General features: G+C 47.3%; 2 protein-coding genes across 3 annotated transcripts in view; both read left to right on the plus strand.

The window, feature by feature from the left end:
- kiaa0586 (KIAA0586 ortholog) overlaps positions 1-20,309 on the plus strand; it is a 31,524-nt gene that overhangs the window by 6,432 nt on the left and 4,783 nt on the right. Inside the window, exons 10-27 of one of the 2 annotated variants that reach the window (XM_056394394.1) lie at positions 12,946-13,057; positions 13,159-13,907; positions 14,396-14,468; positions 15,078-15,215; positions 15,292-15,502; positions 15,606-15,782; positions 15,877-16,013; positions 16,200-16,340; positions 16,997-17,181; positions 17,274-17,398; positions 17,531-17,727; positions 17,809-17,962; positions 18,360-18,776; positions 19,202-19,254; positions 19,350-19,460; positions 19,541-19,706; positions 19,794-19,933; positions 20,060-20,099. In XM_056394394.1, coding sequence (XP_056250369.1) covers positions 12,946-13,057; positions 13,159-13,907; positions 14,396-14,468; positions 15,078-15,215; positions 15,292-15,502; positions 15,606-15,782; positions 15,877-16,013; positions 16,200-16,340; positions 16,997-17,181; positions 17,274-17,398; positions 17,531-17,727; positions 17,809-17,962; positions 18,360-18,776; positions 19,202-19,254; positions 19,350-19,460; positions 19,541-19,706; positions 19,794-19,933; positions 20,060-20,099 — 3,326 coding nt within the window. The remainder of the gene's footprint in view (positions 1-12,945; positions 13,058-13,158; positions 13,908-14,395; positions 14,469-15,077; positions 15,216-15,291; positions 15,503-15,605; positions 15,783-15,876; positions 16,014-16,199; positions 16,341-16,996; positions 17,182-17,273; positions 17,399-17,530; positions 17,728-17,808; positions 17,963-18,359; positions 18,777-19,201; positions 19,255-19,349; positions 19,461-19,540; positions 19,707-19,793; positions 19,934-20,059; positions 20,100-20,309) is intronic. The other variant, XM_056394395.1, reaches the window with a different exon arrangement.
- irf2bpl (interferon regulatory factor 2 binding protein-like) lies at positions 1,524-7,993 on the plus strand. The gene has a single exon (XM_056394398.1). It carries the CDS (start codon positions 1,711-1,713, stop codon positions 3,748-3,750), a length of 2,040 nt encoding a protein of 679 aa, XP_056250373.1. The 5' UTR covers positions 1,524-1,710; the 3' UTR covers positions 3,751-7,993.

Consider the following 20,309-nt stretch of genomic DNA (forward strand, 5'->3'; position numbering starts at 1 on the left):
TCAGTCGTCATCAGATCACAGGCGTCTGAGACGTGTTCATTACAGCTCGTCAATAAAAAGCCTTTGAAGGTTTAAATACGTCTTGAACTTGATTTGGTGATCGACCTGCTGAGAAATAGGCGAACAGGAAATCATCACAATGGAAGAGCCGGAACTCGTGTTCAGCTGATCAGTTGTGGATTAATTTCCTGTCGATCGACTGATTGATTAATCGACCGGCTGCTGCTCCGGTGTTTTTCACATTTTTCTGTTCAGTTCAGCTGAAAATCCACTGAAGACAGACAAAGAGGAGGAAAGAACTGTCCTGAGGCGGGTGATCGAGGCTCACTGCACACAGAGAGAGGGAGAGAGAGAGCGGGTGGGGGAGGGGGAGGGAATAACAGAGAGGTGAAACCTGCCTAGCAACACAGATACAGATGTGTGCGACAGACACTCAGCTACTGTAGCAAACATTTACATTCCACCTTAAACAGACCTGAGGTCAGACAACACGTCAGTGTCATACGTGTGCTGTGCATCATGTGGTTCACTGCAGCTACATCATGTTTCCACGTTCAGCACACACACACACACACACACACACACACACACACACACACACACACACACACACCCAGATGCTGGTTTTTAATTTTCATTCAGTTCATCAGCAGAAAATGAACCAGCAGCTGTTGGAAGGATGTTCTCTGTTTGAGGTTCTAGGTTCTTAATGGGAGACGTTCCTGCTTCTCCTCCCGCGTTTTCTGATGTTTCGCACAGTGAATCCAGAAATCAATGTTTAGGAATATAAAACGTCAACATGAAGTTTTCACCAGTGGATGAAGGTGTGATCAGTGGATTTTGCCACATTAATCAAACAGTTAATCAATTAACAGCCTCTGTGTTGTGTGACAGAAGGAGGCAGAAGGTTTATATTCATAATCCTACATATCCAGATGTTTCTGGAGCTGGATTTGTAAAATCCAAAGCATTTACAAAAGATCTTTACAGGATATTCAGTGTCTGGAATCATAGAAACATGAAGACGTTCATCCTTTAGTCCCTGAGGAGTCGATGTTTGGCTCCACTCCTCCTCCTCCTCCTCCTCCTCCTCCTCGTCCTCCTTCACACCTGCCTCACAAAATAAAACTGAAGTGATTTTAAAATCTGAATTTAACTCTCCGGGGTCGTTCTTGTCGACTCTCTGTGGAACTGTTTGCAGCATCATGTCTGTCCGACACACCCGCTCATATGTGGGTTTGTGTTGTGTTCATTGTTGAGCTGTGGTGTGACAGTGGAGCTGCTCCCCATGGGGGGGGGGGGGGCAAACAAGTGGCATCATGTCATTTCAGTCTCAGAGGAGCAGCAGGGGGGAGGGGGCGATGACGTCACTTACTCTACCAGGTGGCATTCCTGGGGAGGGGGTGGTGGTGGGGAGGAGGGGGGAGACACAATCCAAATTCCTCTGCTTCTCTGGGAGTGAGGCATGCAGGGAAAAAAACGCAGACCTCCCCTCTCCTCCTCCCCCTCCCCTCCCCCTCCATCTCTGCAGCACAACACGGAGCTCCAGCAGCAGGAGGAGGAACAATAACCTGAGAGGAGACAGAGGAGTCACTGCAGTCCGCCTGTCGGTCCTCCTCTCCGGGGTTATTTCTCAGTTTCCGCGGGAAGAACCGAGCTGGTGTTTGCAGCTCCGCGGAGGAGGCAGGGAGGGAGACGGGCAGAGGGAAGATGTCCTCCCCGCAGGTCTCCTCGTCCCGCAGACAGTCATGTTATCTGTGCGACCTGCCCCGCATGCCCTGGGCCATGATCTGGGACTTCACCGAGCCCGTTTGTCGGGGCTGCGTCAACTACGAGGGCGCGGACCGGATCGAGTTCGTCATCGAGACAGCCCGGCACCTGAAGCGGGCACACGGTTTCCAGGAGGGCAGATCCCCCGCAGGGGGACCGCCTCCTCCGCCGCAGCAGCAGCCCGCCGTGGCCAAGAGCCAGGCGGTGTTACTGACCGGGAAGGAGCCGGTGGGGCAGCTCAACCACCACCACCACCTGGCAGACGCACCGGGGAAGTCTCAACAGCCCGGTTTGGACCGGTATTCGCTCGGTGCGGACACCCGGGCTCGGTTTGACTACAGCGGACACAGCAGCAGCAGCAGGCTGCCTAACGGACTCGGAGGACCGAATGGGTTCAAACAGGACGACGGACCGCCGGAGCTGAACCGACAGAGTCCGAACTCGAGGAGCAGGAGCCACGGGGGGCTGGTGTCGGTGCCGGGACAGATGAATGTGCCGCCGAACCTGCTGCCTCAGACCCTGCTGAACGGACCGGCCCCGCACGGCATGGCGAGCAGAGCCGCCCCGCAGGGCTCGATGGTCGGCGTCTCTCTGCCCGGACAGGTGGGACTATCTGAGCCGGGAGGGAAGCGACCCGCCTCGGTGTCCAGCACGGACCAGGAGCGGGAGCTGAAGGAGAAGCAGCGGAACGCGGAGGCTCTGGCCGAGCTGAGCGAGAGCCTCCGGAACCGGCAGGAGGAGTGGACCAGCAAGCCGAAGACGGTGCGGGACACGCTGGTCACTCTGTCCGGCTGCACCCCGTTCGACGTCCGCTTCAAGAAAGACCACGGGCTGGTCGGCAGGGTGTTCGCCTTCGACGCCGTGTCCAAACCCGGTTTGGACCACGAGCTGAAGATCTTCATCGAGTACCCGAGCGGCTCCGGGAACGTGTTCTCCAGCGCCTCGGGGGTGGCCAAGCAGATGTACCAGGACTGTATGAAGGACTTCGGCAGAGGTTTGTCCTCCGGGTTCAAGTACCTGGAGTACGAGAAGAAGCACGGCTCCGGGGACTGGCGTCTGCTGGGGGATTTATTACCGGAGTCCCTGCGGTTTTTTAAGGAGGGTTTGGGGGGAGACATGCTGCCGCAGCCCTACATCGACGGCAGCTACCCGCTCCTCCCCACCTCCCTGGTGCTTCCCGGCCGAGCTCTGGCCTCAGGCAGCGGGAACAGCGGCTCCAGGGCCGGGGTGAGGAAGAGGAAAGCCTCGCCGGAGCCGGACTCTGCGGAGGGCGGCCTGAAGCTGACGGAGGAGCAGCAGAGGCAGCAGTGGATCAACAGCCAGACCGAAGCCCTCAAGCTCTCCATGGCTGCGGGCTCCTTCGCCGGACCCCCTCCTCCGCTCGGCCCGGGACACCCCGGCCTCTCCTCCGGCCGCGCCACGCCCCCGGAGTCCGCCGCTCCGCAGCAGAACGGACAGTCCCCGATGGCCGCGCTCATGTCGGTGGCGGACACGCTCGGGAACGCGCACTCCCCCAACAAGGACAGAGACTCGGTTCACTCCACCACCTCCTCCTCCAGACACAACAGCAGCAGCCCGGTGTCCCCCGCCTCCGTGTCCGGACAGAGGCGCCTCTCGTCCCGCAACGGAGACCTCGGGCTGTCCGCGCCCTCTCAGTCCGCAGGTGGTATGGACCAGGTGCACGCGCAAAACGTGCCCGACTCCCCCATGGCCAACAGCGGGCCACTGTGCTGCACGATCTGCCACGAACGGTTAGAGGACACGCATTTCGTGCAGTGTCCCTCCGTCCCCAACCACAAGTTCTGCTTCCCCTGCTCCAGAGAGAGCATCAAGGCCCAGGGAGCCTCCGGGGAGGTGTACTGCCCCAGCGGGGAGAAGTGCCCGCTGGTCGGCTCCAACGTGCCCTGGGCCTTCATGCAGGGGGAGATAGCCACGATCCTGGCCGGAGATGTGAAGGTAAAGAAGGAGAGAGACCCCTGAGGAGGAAGAGGTGGAGACTCTTCCTCTTTGCTGTCACCGCAAAAAAAAAAAAAAACTCATTAATGTGAGCCACACGGTCAGTCTGCCGCTGAGCCTCAAAACCTGACTCCTCTTTGTCTTATTGATTATTGATCTGAACACAGAAAGGTCTGGATCTTGATCAGTGTAGGAGCAGGTGCAGATGATCCTCAGAGAACTGAACCCTTTAAAAACAGAGTGTGAAGATGAATGTGGGTGAGGTAAATTGAACAGGAAAATAACTTCTCACTAGATCAATATCATATCAATACTGTGATATGAGACTAGATATTTGATGTAGTTTTTATTCTAATTTTCCAGTTTTATGAATCGCCACACATTTTTGAGCTGAGCTGACCCTCAATTATCAGTGTCATTAATTCTTTTGATTAATCAATTAATCCTTTCATCTGTAAAATATCATATAAATATAAAAAAAACAAAAACCTGCACAATTTCCAGAAGCTGAAGGTGACGTCTTCAAATGTCTCGTTTCGTCCGACAAAGAGATTCATTCTCACACACACAGAAACTGAAACTTTAAAAAAATGACAGAAACAATTAATCAACTATCAAAAGTTGTTCCCTAATAATTCTCTTATCGACTAATCAATTCAGTTCATTTATTTATCGGAGCCTCGAAGATCAATGAGGTTTCGCTCGTTTGCAGTGATGTCGGGATTCATAAGAGGACGATACTCTGACACTGAGGTGAAGTGTTTGTCCAGGTGTCGCTTTGTGTTGTAGATGATTCCACGTGTTTGATTCACAAAAACTAAAAGGCAGATTTTCAGAGTAAAGCCTCGGGACAGTTAGAAGAGTCCAGTACAGATGTTACGTCAGGTGGAGGTGTACAAGGTCAGAGAGTACAGAATACAGTGGCGAGTGTCAGAGGGATCAGCAGTGATGAGCTGAGTCTAGATAACATCACATGAAGAAAAACTGCCTCCACTATACTTTTCCCACAATGCAAAGGGAAGTTGGATCCGTTTCTGTTTTTTGCTGCAGTTTGTTGATGAGATTCTGAATATGGTTTTAAATGTAAATTATATGATACGTATCTACTATCAGCGTGGAGAGGTGAAGACTGTTGAAATCAACATCTCTCGCTCTAGAGAAAAGCGTGAACTTGGTTTTCGATGCATTAAGTACCAGCTCTAAGTTGATAAGTGAATCTTCAATAGCGTTAAAAGATGTGCAAGAGTCAGCAAAACAATACAGAGCAGTGTCATCAGCATAAAGAGGGACATTACAGTCGTTAGAGAAGAGACAGTATTATTGATGTAATACTGAGCCCTGAACTGATCCTTGTGGAACACCTTTTGTAACCTGTTTATAGCGTCCGTCACCAGTGACTGAGTCTGTGAGGACGACTGAGCTTGTAAATTCAGAGCGGAGTTTAACCGGATGAGTTTAACTGGTGAGGTGACCTGAAACTTTTCAGAGACGGTGACGGACAATCGGTATCGTTAGAAACTAAAGATAAAGAAAAGTAAACGGTTGATAAAACATTTTCTAAAGCAAATAACAGACACATTAAAGAGAATCAACACTGGTTGATCAACATAGTTCAAGATGTAGATATCGGTGGATTCAAAGCTGCTTTTATAATAACAATGAATTTCTCAGGAGAATCTGAAATAATGAAGAGACAAATAAATATTGTCTCTCCAAATACTGAGGTCAACGACCCAACAACACAAAGTGAGTGTTGATGTTTAGTTCTGTGAAATTCTTCTAAAAATCAACAACGGTCCAGAAACTAAACACAGCTCATTAAATTGACTGTCTCTAGTTGTATACTTACAATCAGCAGTGTGATCCTCAGACTCTCTGTCAGTGTTGTTTGCTTTCATTACCGGTACGCAATGAATCTTGGGATATGTTGGACCAGGAAGGATCCACCTGTTGGTTCCTTCCAGGAAAGGAACCTTTGAAATAATGACAGTCTAGTTGCAGCTTCTGTTATGTTTTATTATTCTAATGAATCTATACAAAATGGGGTATAATAATTATAATTATAATGATACAACATAAAACAAGGGATTAGAAGAAGAGAGAAAGAAAAAAGATACTGAAATGAGCATAACATAATTAATAAAGGGCCTCCATATATTCTCACATACAAGCTTAGCCTTAAATATGTAGGAAATCCTTTTTAATTGAAGGATCTGTAACATCTGTCTTCTCCATTGAGTCGTGCTCGGTCTCAGTCTTTTTCCAGAACAGTGCCTTGCAATTTTTTTTGGGCATAAAACAAACTGAGGTCTATAAATGCTCGTCCCCTTTTACTACAGTTATTCTTCTCTGGATATAAACCCAACAGAAAGAGATTAGGGTCGAATAAAATTAGTTTCCCAGAACATTTAAATCTTTTTACATTTCCAAATACAGTGAAACGATGATCCCTTCATTTCCGTACATTTTGTGCATATGTCGAGAGAAAACTTTGATCCTGTCTCGTTCTCTGATCCTGATCCACCTCAGTCCAGTGTCGGGACAAAGTCCACATTAACTCAATATAACTGGACAGTTCAATGTGTTTTAATGTGTGTCATTAAAACGCACTGGATTCCCAGGAAATATACAGAGGACGTGTTTTAAAATGTGGATTTATCCAGAATACTGTAAAGTTTTCTTCTCCACGAGACATCAAAATAATCAAAATAATCAAAATCATCAAAATCATCAAAATCATCAAAATCCCCTTTTAAAGCTAAAAAAAACCAAACTGGTTCCAGCTTCTGTTCTGGTTCCACATTTGACCATTTGCTGGTTTTTCTTCATCTTCTACAAAAATACATGAAATCTTTAAACCGTTGGTCGAGCAAATCGAGACATTTGAAGACGTCACCTTAGTCACTGTTTTCTGACATTAATGACTGTGGCTTTTCTCTGGCCATCACAGTTTGTATCCGTCATTAACACTGACGGGGGAAGCAACCAATGAAAATGATCCATGTTGAATTGCAGGGGAATAAAGGTCAGAACAGCAGCATCAGCAAAAACTTGTTTATCTGTCGTATTAGTTCAGTTGAGTTTCAGCCCAAAAAAAAATCACTGTTTTATTGACTCAGTGATCAATTAAGCAGATAAATGTTTAGTTTATCTGGAGAAATGATCCAGAAAATTATTCATTTAGATAGAAAATTATCATCAGTTAATTAATCAACTTTTTTTTTCCTTTTTTTTGATGAAGTGCAGTTTTCACCCCCAGACAGAAATCCTCTTCCTGATAAAAGCTGATCAGTTTATCAACAAAACAGAAAGATGAAAGAACAGGAACATTGGTAGTTTAATTGGACGTGACAGATCCTGTTTGGACCAGTCAGTGAAAAGGTTTTAATGATGTTTAAACGATGTAGGTGAAGCATATTGACTCCTCAGCAGCAGCAGCAGCTTGTCAGGTTCAGCTCACAGCCCCAAAATTTGACAAAAGTCTCTGACGAGTCTTTAAGTTCAGAGATAGATTCGTCAGCGTGCGACTTAAATAACAGGAGATCGTCTGCGTACAGAGAGATGAACGCTGCCCTGTCTCCCCTGATGGTTTGAACAAAGAGCGGCAGGTTTTCAGGCCGAGCGGCTGCAGTGACGGACTCGTTACAGGACGGAGGTCTGTGAAACATATAAATATTCTACATGTGGATGTTTCAGAAAAAGTCTTCTAACAAAGAAAAAAGAGTCAGAGTGTTTTTGTTGTCGTGGAGGTGACGGAGGTGTGAACAGTGATGGTGTGATGTAGTGTTTAAGCAGACAGACAGGTTCAGAGAGTGAGACAGCTCTTAGTCACAGTGACACAGACTTCATCATCACACCGTCAGTTTATAAAATCATGTCTGTAAAAATAACTTTTTATTTTTTATAGGCGTGTTTAACTATTTATTTAATTTTTCAGATTCTTTTTTCAACGTATTTAATTGATTTTTGGGATTTTTATTTATTTATTTAAATATTTAAATTTTTTTAATTTAAAATTATTTTTACTGCAATAAATCTCTTTTCTTTAGGCTTTCTGTGTTTTCTGTTTTACATGTAAGATTTGATTCAGTGAAGAGCACCGTGAGAACACAAACCTTTTTATTCTTCTGTTCTGTATTTTCTGTTCCCGTAGTGACAGATGATAAAAACGATAAAACAGATGAAAGAAACTCATTTGATCTTGTAACGTGCCTTGGAGCTGAGTCAGTTGTAATAAATTTCATTGGTATGAACCTTTTCAGTGAAATGTGACTTTTTCTTTCTGACCAAACACACAGGACTGAGCTTTATTTTGAAATTCTAGTAGAGCGGGTCTGTCGGGCTCTAGCAAACAAATATACGATGTTGTCCAGCAGTGACAACATAAAAGTTCCTATAATTGTCTTATCACTGCGATCGGCCTAAATACCAAGACAAATTATTTTAATGTTTTTAAATATCATTTCATTTTAAATAATTTAAAAACATTATACTGAACATTTAACTGGAAACATGAGGAAGCTGCAGCGACATCACACAAGCTTTAACCTACAGGCCTTTATTCTATTTCTTCTCTTTTATATCTGATGATATTTTAACAGGCGTCGTCTCTGTTCTGTCGACTTCATTTACTGTTGACACACGCTCAGCGCTTGCTGCAGGGGGCGCCGACGTGTCGCTGCTGCTGGTTTGGGAGTGTGTGTGAGCGAGGAGTCAGGATGGAGCTCCTCGCCGGGGGAGACAGCAGCAGGCCAGTTATTGGCTGGTGGTTACCATGGAAACCACAGCTGCAGGCAGGATGGGTAGATGGAGAATAATGACACACACACACACACACACACACACAGACTGCAGTGTGGAGTCTTTGTCTGCAGAGCTTCTTCAGGTTCACTGCAGCACAAACACACACACAGAAATCTATCTGGTTTTTATCGACCAATCAGAAACCAGCAGAGGTGAGGCGAGCGTGTGTAGATTTTGATTGTAGGGGATTGTGTGTTTAATGCAGCAGGAAACTGACTCAGTTACACACTGTGGGGGGGGGGGGGCTATGTGACTGCTCACGTCTTTGTGTTGTGACCATGAAGTAGCTGATGTGAAGACGTGAAGTTCTGACTGTTAATTATCCTGATGAGTCGTGATTAGGGGACGTTAACCAGCACAGGTTGTGTGTAACGTTAGATTTCAACGTTATTTCCATTTTGCCGAAGATGACAACATGAGTTGAGCTCAGCGCCAACCTAACGCTAACGTTAGCCCCCAGTGGTTCCTGTGGTTCTTCATGCGAAGATAATATTAGCAACATGAGACCAGCTCATGTTACTTATGAAGACGCTTGTCGGTTGAGAAGGTGAAAATGCTGAGGTCACAGGAAACTGAAATCACCACGTGACAGTTTTTATTCCTCTTTACCACCGACGGTCAGAGCGGGAAACATCTTGTTTTCAGGTTGTCCGTCCGTCAGTCTCATTCTCCTGGACACGATGTCTCAGTAACGCCTTGATGGAACTCCTTCAACTTTGGCACAAACATTTACTTGGACTCAAGGATGAACTGATTAGATTTTGGTGGCTAAAGGTCAAAGGTCAAGGTCAGTGTGACCTCATAAAACCCTTCACAGCAATTATGACCTAATTTCACACCAATGGTTCGTATTCTCTCTGACTCTGGATAAACAGATGTGTCCTGGAACTAGTCCCAGTGGAGGGATACGACCACGAGGAGGTGACTCTAGTTTCTTTAGTTGTGAAATCAGTGTATAAACGTTATATATCCAAGTCCCGTCTTCTAACTGACCTGAGAGCTGTGAAGAGCAAAAGCCACTTTCACTTAGCGTTAGGAACAAATATACCTGGAGCAGGAGGAAGCAGTAGCAGTCGCTCTGAGTATTTTTTGGTTTCTTGCTGCATTGCAGATTTTTCTCTTTGACCAAGAACACACACCTGGACTGTGTGTGTGTGTCTGTGTGTGTGGGGACAGTGATGGTTAAGGTGCCCTTGAGTCAGTGCAGCAGCTCACTGTGTGCATGCTAATACACACACACACACACACACACACACACACACACACACACACAGTGGAGAGTCCAGGGTGGTTTCCTGTTCAAAGGAGTCCTCACATAGACGTCGCTGTCTATGTGTGTGTGTCAGTCACTGGGAGTGGCAGCTCCTGCTCTGCAGAGAGAGAGAGTGGTAAAGTGAGATAGGATGTAAAAGGAGTTTTCCATTCACTGCAGTGAAGCTGAAACAACTCGTCAATCAAACGATTAATCAAGTGATAGAAGGTGAATCTGTGACCACTGTGTGTTGGTAATCAGGGAACGTTCGAAGACGTCACGTTGGACTTCAGTAAATTCTAACAGACACTTTATGAATCAGAGAGTTGAGAATCAACCTGAAGAACCAGAAGCTGCAGTTCCTCTAACGACCACTAGAGTCTGGCTCCAACAGTGAGTCAGTCCCCATAGACTCCCATGTTAAAATGTCCAACTTTACAGCAGAAATCAACATGTTTACAGCCTGGTGCAAAAACTGTTTTGGTCTCTAGAGCTAATTTCCTCCTTCATGACACCTGTTTATATAACTCACCTGTTTATATAACTCACCTGTTTACATTTTATTAAGGACTACAGTTATGGAGGATTGAGGGCGTGGCTTCTTTGAATGACAGGTGGGTGATATACCTGCCACAAACTGACATGCACCGGAGTCTCAGCTCCACACACGCCCCTCCTCTTTGACCATTTTTGGATTAGCCGGGAGTTAGAGGTGGAGTCAAACACTGCCAAGATGGCAACGGTGGAGCAGCTAACAGAGCAGAAACCTGTGGGTGACGTCACAGAGGTGATGGCCATCTTTATTTACAGTCTGTGGTCTTATCTGATAAACAGAGGACCAACAACACACGGAGCTGAATGACAGATTCCAATGTCCAGGTTCTTAGTTCTTACAACAGCTCTCTGTATAAAGTTTGTTTCACCTGCTCGTCTCATTGAGACTGAGGTTTTTATTTCAAGAGGAACCTGAGAACAGAGAACAGAGAACCCTCACCGTCCAACCACCATCAAACCAGGTGCAGGGCTGAAGTGAAGCTACCTGAAGACATCAGGTCATAAAGCTTGAGACCACAGGAGGGTCTGTCTGTCCATACATCACTGCTGTCTCCTCTGTTGCTGTGCAGGATGCGGTGGTTGCCATGGTCACGAGCCTCCGGTAGAAAACAGCATTTATTGAGGAATGTGGAGAGGTAACAAAGACGGAGGCGATGTGTCACACGTGGAGCCAGCTGAGTGGAGACTGTTACCGTGTGTGTGTGTGTGTGTGTGTGTGTGTGTGTGTGTGTGTGTGTGGTTCCTCCTCCCTCATCGTCTCACACCGTCAACTCCATTTATAGACGATGATGTAAGCACTATCTCTCTCCCAGCATCCCCCGCCACACCCTCGCTCCACCTCCCCCATTCTCAAGTGTCTCAATATGATGCCTTCCCTCCCCCACTCTCTCTCTCTCTCTCTCTCTCTCTCTCTCTCTCTCTCTCTCTCTCTCTCTCTCTCTCTCTCTCTCTCTCTCTCTCTCTGTAACCTCCCACGTTTCTATTTTTTCTTTCTTTCTCTCTGGCTGAAAAATGAGCCGCCATATTTAGTCCCTGTGGCTTCACTTCAGCTGCACTAGTCCTGTTCTGAATCCACTTTGGACCCTTGTTTTATCCAAACGGGTCCAGATTTAGGACCCAAATTTAGCTCATATATGAGCCAACCCTTGGCCGACATGGATCCAGTGTTTGGTCCAGATGGGTCAGAATCTAGCTCATTTAGCTGCCTATGTCCAAATTTAGCCCTGAAGGGTCGAGATGTAGCAACATGAGCTCACATTTATCTCATTAGAGTTCACGTTAACCCACATTAGACCATATGGGTCCATTCTTTGGCCAAGATGGGTCCAGATTTAGTCCACATAGGTCCAGAATGAGCCTTTAACATTTATCCCAGATTGGTCCTTAATTAGCACATATAGGTCCACATGTTCAGACTTCATGCGACCACGTGTAACCCAGATGTTGCTATCCCACATGGGTCTACATTCAGCCCAGGAGGAACTTTCCTTATTTACTTACTCACACTTGGAACCGCATTCAGCCCATGAGGACGCAGATGGGTCTTATTCTAGCACAGGGGACCACTTCTGGCCAAGTGGGTCGTAGTGTAAATCCTCCATTTTACCTGAGAGAGAGAGGATGATGGGAAACCACAAGGACAAACTGAAAGAAAAGGTCGCCACAGATTGCATTAATATTCATCTCCACCAGCTACTACAAAGCTCCTGAATTATTGGAGTCACGTAAATATCTACGGAGAGGGGGTGGGAGGAGGGAGAGCGGTGGGGGGTGGTAGGAAACCTATTTCTCCCTCTCTACTCTCTGTGAATGGAAGCTTCTCTCCTCCTTTAGCAGCATCCCCTCTCACTGTCGCCATGGGAAACCACTGAGCTGTTGCCTAGCAACAGCAGCAGCAGCAGCAGACTGTCTGCAGCAGCTGTGTGTGAGTGTTTCTGAGTAAGTGGTGGCCATTTTATCCCCACCCATCACCTTTATACACACACACACACACACACATACACATACTCAGACGGCAGGAAAAGCCCATTAGTGTTGGCCATCTGGAGTTTACTGAGTTTCTCCACGGTCTGCTGCCTCTGGAGTCAATCAGAGGACACCACTGTGTGTGTGTGTGTGTGTGTGTGTGTGTGTGTGTGTGTGTGTGTGAGATCAACTTTGTGATGAGCGACCATGATACATCCACCCAACAAAAATAAACCCCACCGCTGAGCATGTGTGAGCTGCTAAATGTGACCGACATTCACACACACAATCAGCGGTTCTGACAAAGTCAAACTTGTATGAGGAACATCCATCTCTTACCTTGGTGACTCTGTCATCTGTTGGGGGGGTCCAGCAGGTTGAGGTTGCGGGGTGGAGTGCCTCAGGGCGGTGCTCTGGGCCCCTTCCTTGTCTTGCTTTATGGTAACAACATGAAGGCTGCCTGCTCAAGTTCTTTGTTCTTCTTGGTTTATTATGTTTATTTATCCCTCCAAACACTGACAACAGGTTGAAACAAAATACACTAAAAAACACAAACTTTAAATATTGTAGGGAAGAACCACATGTTGTTTTCGGGTCATTTACATCATCTCTTAACTCTTCTGTTCTCTGGTGGTTTTATTCAGAGGTGACAGCCATCACCGAGGTGCTCCCAGCGTTTCCACAGCAGCAAGGAGAGCCAACGAGGTGCTGAGGGAGATGGGACGTCTGAAGACTGAGATGAAGATGCTGCTGACGGTGAGTAGACGATAAAACGAGACTAGAATACAGTAGAGAATAGTAGAACTTCTTTTTGTTTGTTTGTTGATCTAAAGTCTGAATGACTTTCTGTCATCCAGCAGCCAGAAAACTCTCTGGAAACTACCAGGCCTCCACCAGACCACCACAAGGCCAAGGATCTGCTTCAGTCCCAACAAAACCAGTCCCAACAAAACCAGTCCGGACAAAACCAGTCCCAACAAAACCAATCCCAACAAAATCAGTCCCAACAAAACCAGTCCGGACAAATCCAGTCCCAACAAAACCAGTCCCAACAAAACCAATCCCAACAAAATCAGTCCCAACAAATCCAGTCCCAACAAAACCAGTCCGGACAAATCCAGTCCCAACAAAACCAGTCCCAACAAAACCAGTCCCAACAAATCCAGTCCCAACAAAACCTGTCCCAACAAAACCAGTCCCAACAATTCCAGTCCCAACAAATCCAGTCCCAACAAAACCAGTCCCTGCTTCAACGACCTCAGTTCCATCGAAGCCAGTCCGAAACAAACCACTTCCAGTCTCAACAAAACCAGTCCCAGCTCCAACGACCTCAGCATCATCAAAACCAGTCACAACCAAACCATTTCCAGTCCCAACAATCCCAATCCCAACAAATCCAGTCCCATCAAAATCCAGCCAAGTTCCATTCCAAGTCCGTGCTGGTCCAGAGGAGGCCTGTGGTTCCGTCCATGTTGGAGGAGGCGGGTCAGGTTCTCCGCCAGGTTCGGAGACAGAAGAAGGTTCTGGAGGAGAACCTGGAGGCGCTGCTGAGAGCCAAGACAGGAGAGGTGCTACACTGCCAACTGGAGGCACTGGCTGCTAACAGGTAGCCAACGCTAACTTTATGTCTGCCAACAGAGAGGCCGAGGTAGTGCTTGTGGGTCCAAATAGATAACTTCATGCTAACGTTGCTGCTATCATTATTTATATACCTCGCTAACAGCTAGCTTTATTAGTACTGTCAGATAGCTAATTGGCTTCATGCTTCATGCTTCATGTGTGTGTATACTGGTGTGTGTGTGTGTGTGTGTGTGTGTGATGGTATTGATTGACAGCTGCCTTAGAGCATCCTGTCGGCAGCGTTGAGGTGACTTTGATTGACAGCTGTCAGCCTGAAGAGCCTCTGTCTCTGTTTAGATTCTCTCTCTGCTGTCGACCTGTTTCTTCTGGTTTTTTTTTTTTATTCTCCAGACTTAAAAATTAAAATGTACGTCTGTTTTCACACAGAATATAAAATCTGCTGAAGAGCGTGTGACCGTCCATTCGGCTGCTCTGATCTCTTTGTGTTTAGTTTGTGTCCTCTGTCCTCTGCAGAGACTCGACCGAGGAGGTCCGGATCAAGAAGACTGTGGACGCCTGGATCAGCACTTTATCCAAAGACGTGCAGGTGAGTTCAGTGTAACATGTTAATCAGTGATCTTTAGAGATGCTCGTAGATGGATGTGGTTTCCTTTGGACAGAGCCAAGCCAGCTGTTTCCCACTGTTTCTAGTCTTTATGCTAAGCTAGGCTAACCAGCTGCTAGCTGTAGCTTCATATCACATCAAATTCCCATCCGAAGTGACGTTTTCAAAAGTCCAAACCTCACAGGTGTTCAGTTTATTATTGTGATGAGAGATGAGCTGCGTGTTAACTGATTATCCAAATGGCTGAATTATTATTTATGTCATTCTGTTCTCATTCTTCCACATATCTGCAGTCTGAAAAACATCAAATTCCCTTCTTTCAAAAAAATTATATAAATATTAAATAAATTTAAATGTTTTCCTCCTTAAAAAGTTTCAAGCTCATTTTGAATCGTTTTTATCTTCAGCAAAAACTGGATGGAAATTCCTCTGACCTCTGACCTGAAGTAAAATGAATATGTAGAGTTTAAATAAATTATGATTAGATTATAATTATATTTAATTATTCGACTGATCACCAGGTGTTAAAATGGTTTTGAATTGATTTGTTGAACCTGCAAAAACACTGACGTATTGTCTTCTGATCCTCAGGCTGAGACGTCCTCTGAGGATGCTGTGGTGACATCACAGCTGGTGGCTGCTGGGAGCTCCGCCCACTCAGGGAGAGGGAGGCCACTGAGTGCGCTCAGAGGGAGAGGAGGCCGAGGGCAGAGAGCTCGACACAGAGTGGTCAGACTGGACTCTGATTGATTTGTTCAGTAACACGAGCTGATCATTCAGTTTTATTGATGATGTCTGATTGCAGGTGCAGGGGGCGGAGCCTGGCAGCACAGTCCCAGGTGTGCCGACAGACAGTGGACAGGTGGAGGGAGAGTCGTACCTGACACATCTGTACGGCAGAGCTCCTTATGAAGGTCTGAGACGAACTCTGAAGAAAAGTCCGTACCTGCGCTTCAGCTCACCTGTGTCACCGCCCAGCAGGAAGCCCCGCCCCCGCCTGGTGGAGAGCGTCAGAGGTTTGTTTGATTTTTAAGGGGGGGTCATGTTCCATATAACAGCAGCATCACTGTCATGTTTCTGCCACTGTCAATAAAGTTTTTACAAACGTCTTTCTCTCAGGTGTGAAGGTGAAGTCCTGTAAGACTCAGACCAGCTTGGCTCCTCCCCTCAGTCCATCACCCAGACGACCTCATCATCGCCTTGTCTTCGGCTCCTCCCACATGGCCTCTAGTGACCCCGCCGACCTCAGAGTGACTCCCGCTGACTCTTATTCCGTTCCCATGGCAATCCCACTGGGTCAGTTCACATCCACAGATTATTAATTATTATTAACTCTCCCCTGGAGGTTTTACAATAGAAATAAAGTTTACTGTCCACCACCCCACCCCAGGTCGTCGCAGGATGGATTCTTCCTCCAGGTGTTTTACTGGGCGTCTGCAGGAAGTGACATCACCACCTGCACCTCCTCCCACTTCTGCTGCAGTTGCCATGGTGGCTGGAGCACCTGAGCAACAGTCTGATTCACAGGTCAGCTGGTCTGATTGATTGTGTATTAGTAAGTTTCTGTTACCTGAGTAAAATGATGATGTCATGTGGAGGTGAACACAGCTGGAAGAACATCATTCAAACATCAGGCTGCAGTGATGTGAAAAACAAGCAGAAAGCTGCAGGTCAGAGGTCAGAGGTCACTGACAGGTGTTGTTGTGTCAACAGAGGGAGGAGCAGCTGGATGCAAGTGAAGCTACTCCTCCTCCTCCATCACACATCATCATCGAGACGAAGAGCGAGGAAGAGGAGGATGAGGAGAACGTCTTCCCTGGAACTGACTTCCTGTCTGCAGCTGATGTCGTCCAGGTAACCTTCATTTTCCTCCTCCTGCTGTAGGAAGTGGTTTCAGCTGCGACTCAGCTGCAGTCCCACAGCTCCACCTGCTGGACGTAGACAGAAGCCCGCCTCCTGATCCAGACTCAACACTGAACCTGATCCCACTGTAGAACATCAGAGTCAATTACAAAGTCATTGAAATCCGTCCTGTGGGTAAAACTCTGTGGTAAAAGATGTGTTTCCTATTCCAGAAATGGCGGCCATCTTGAAATTTTGAAATTTCAAGTGGTTTATGTAATTTTTCCAATGAATGGCCTCAGAGGGAGAAACAAGCCACATTTGGACAGATTATTTAATTTGCTTTAAAAATGAAGAAGCAGCAGATTGTCACTTTTCAGAAGCTGGAACATTAAATTTATTTTTGCTTGATAAATGATTAATCAATTATAAGTAAAGTCGTCCTCTTCATCTTAAACTGAAGGAATTTCATCATTATTCACTGTTTTACCTGAAGTCAGTGAATCAGTTCGCTGCAGGAGGTTTCACTTTTTTATCATATTGAACTGAAGGTTTTGTGTCTCAGTTTCTTTCTTTTTATACATTATTTTATTATTATGTTAAATTAACTGTAATGTCTGATCTTAACCTTCATACATGATCCCGCTCCTCCTCTCCTCTCCCCTCAGGAGGAGGTGAGTGTGGTGGGTGAGGAGGCTGTGGAGTTGGACGGGGGTCTGTCTCCTCCTCTGGTCCTGTACCAGGGTCCTGTCTTCCCTCCCCAGGCCCGCTCTGCCCTCCCTGCCCAGGGTCAGACCTCCACCCTGGACACCGACCACCAGAGAGACGCCCTGGAGAACCGGCTGGTAGAATGGTGAGACACCAGTCTGAACCGGTCTGAACCGGTCTGAACTGGATGCCGACAGCATGTTGTGGCTCTGTTATATTCTGTTTGTTTCTGTTCAGGGTGGAGCAGCAGCTGATGTCCAGGATGATCTCAGAGATGTACCGCCCCCCTCCCTCTGACCCCGCCCAGAATGTTTCCACAGACCAATCGGAGCTTGAGGAGCGGAGCGTCACCTCAGACATAGGTGAGTGGACAGACAGATGGACCAATCAGAGCAGGTTTCTGCAGACAGGCTGGAAGCCTCATGTGGACCTGGTCTCAGTCCCGGTCCAGGACAGATTGTGGAGGTTCTGACCTGTGACTGTTGTGTGTTCAGTGGAGGCTGCAGGGGGCGGAGGTCTGCAGCTGTTTGTGGACTCCAGCGTGTCGGTGGACTCGGCTCTGATCCGGCAGCTGGTTAATGAAGTTCTGACAGAGATTGTGGCTCTGATGCTGGGACAGAGAGATCCACTGGACACGGGGCCAGGACCAGGACTGGGACCACCAAAACCAGAACCAGCAAGAGACCAGGAGGTACGAAACCTGAGGACAGAGAAAAACTCCAGTCTAAAGTGTCTCTGTGTTCTGATCTGGATCCAACTTCTTCTTTTCCAGGACACACTGGTTCCTCTGGTTCCTACGCCAGTGCCGACCCCGCCACCCATTCTGACCCCGCCCACCGGAGAGACCACGCCCCCTACAACACCCCCTCCATCTGAACCGACCAGCCTGCTGAACGAGGAGTCTCCTCAGCCAATCACAGCGCCAGGTTGGAAATAGCAGCTGCATTAGCTCTGTTAGCAGTAGTATTTAGTAGTAGCATTGAAATTAACAATAGCAGTAGTAGCACTGCTACTTCTATTAGCATTAATTATAGTTATATTATAGTAATAATAGTGTTAATATCAATAATGAGAAATAATAGTGCCAATGTTAGCATTAGTCACAGTAGTATCAGTACAAGTGTTAGCATTTGTAATATTACTAATATAAACATTGGCAAAAGTAGAGTTAACATTATTAGCAACATTAGCCTTGTGTTAGCATTATTAGCATCACTGTTAAACTATTTGTTCTTGTGTCTGAAAACTTCCTTGAAAACAAGCTGATTATCTCAAGAGGAAATGAATGAGCTGTAGTCTGTTTCTCTCTAACTGTGACCTCAGAGCTTGTGATCACGCCCACACCCAGTCCAGACCCCGCCCCCTCCGCAGCAAGTCCACCTGCCCTTCATCAAGCGCCGCGCGCTCTGACCTGGGGAGATGCTGAGCTGCCATTGGACGAGGAGAGACCAGAGGAACACCTAGTTACACACAAGCATCCGCTGGTGATGTCAGTAGCAGAGGAGGAGCCTCCTGTCTCCTCTCCCCTTCCTCCCCCTCCTCCCTCCATCCCGCCTGCTCCGTCCCTGTCTCCTCCTCGTCCAGATCCTGACCCCGGACCAGCGTCCCCCTCCAGCTCCTCAGGCGACTCCAGCAGCAGCAGCAGCTCCAGCTCCAGCAGCAGCACAGTGACCGCAGCACTGAAACACATCTCAGAGGGAGAACTGCTCATCAGCGTCAACCAGCTGGCTGCCATGACAGGTATCATCATCATCATCATCATCACCATCGCCACCACATCTTCATTCAACAAACTTCACACAAACAGACAAAACATTGCAACTTTTCTTCTTCTTGTTTAAACTGATCATTAACAACAACACACGCAGAGGCCGTGATCTGTGGCGCCACCTCTGGTCTTAGGCTGCGTCCACACGACTACGTTGTCATTTTCTTAAAACTGTGTTTTAATTAGCGTCATTAGCTTAGCGTTCTGTCTGTCTCTGACTCTGTCTCTGTGTCTGTCTCTGACTCTGTCTCTGTCTCTGACTCTGTCTCTGTGTCTGTCTCTGACTCTGACTCTGTCTCTGTCTCTGTCTCTGTCTCTGTCTCTGACTCTGTCTCTGTCTCTGACTCTGTCTCTGTGTCTGTCTCTGACTCTGTCTCTGTCTCTGTCTGTCTCTCAGAGGACGAGGTCGTCTGCAGTTTCTCCAGCTCTCTGCAGGAGCTGCAGGACATGGTGAGACACAGTTTGTATTTTTCAAAGGTTGTTTGTCCCCCACTGATCGACACCAGCGGGAGTAGTTCAGTTTTACCTGCCTGTCCCTCCTCCAGGACTATGACCCCCCCAGTGAAGGACAGGTCAGAGGTCACGACCTCCTGCTGACCCTGCTGACCAAAATGGAGCAGGGAGTCACACACCGAGGAGAAAGACCACAACCAGAGGTACACACACACACACACACACACACACACACACACACACACACACACACACAGTGACCTTTGACCTGCTGTGTCCTCAGGGCTCCTGGGGGAGGGATGACCAGGATCAGGAGGAGGAAGTGAGTGCAGGAGAGGTGAGAGACGATGGGACTACAAAGCCTCTCAGGACTACAAATCCCAGAAGTAAGAGTACGGCAGCCCGGCGGGGTCAAACCTCCTCACCTGGACAGATCAGTCAGTGTGCAGGTACGACTGAGGGCAAAATCCAATGTGCTGTGTGTCAGGTGGTGACATCATCACTGTGTGACCTCTGACCTCTGTCTGCTTCCTCAGACGTGTCAGAGCTCAGTCTTGATGCGACAAATCAGGGCTCTGTTACCATGGGCGACCTGATGATGGATCCACAGGGTACACTGACCTCTGACCTCCACACCGACCTGTCACTGTCTCCTCCTCCTCATGCAGTAGGACAGGTGAGACACACACACACACACACACACACACTAAAGAAACCACTGTAGTGAGACAACATTAACTCTGTGTGTGTGTGTGTGTGTGTGTGTGTGTGTGTGTGTGTGTGTGTGTGTGTGTGTGAGTAGGTTGTTCCCGCCCTGGTCAGACAGTCCGACGGACAAACAGGTAGGAAACACTTCCTGTGTTTGTTTTTTACTCCTGTTCACTGACTCTTACTGCAGTCAGGGCTGTGGTTACCATAGTTACCATCATTCAACAATTACACAACAAAGAGACACACACATGTTGATTATTTCATTGGCTTTCTGATTAAACAAATCTACTCTCATGGCCAATCAATCAATAGTATTAGGATTTCTCACCAGTTCAATCATT

The sequence above is a fragment of the Seriola aureovittata genome, chromosome 13 (assembly GCF_021018895.1).
Source record: "Seriola aureovittata isolate HTS-2021-v1 ecotype China chromosome 13, ASM2101889v1, whole genome shotgun sequence".
Classification (NCBI taxonomy): Eukaryota; Metazoa; Chordata; class Actinopteri; order Carangiformes; family Carangidae; genus Seriola; species Seriola aureovittata.

Bases quoted from the DNA above. Each gene is read 5' to 3' on its own strand.
- irf2bpl (XM_056394398.1), top strand. From the start codon at position 1,711: ATGTCCTCCCCGCAGGTCTCCTCGTCCCGCAGACAGTCATGTTATCTG.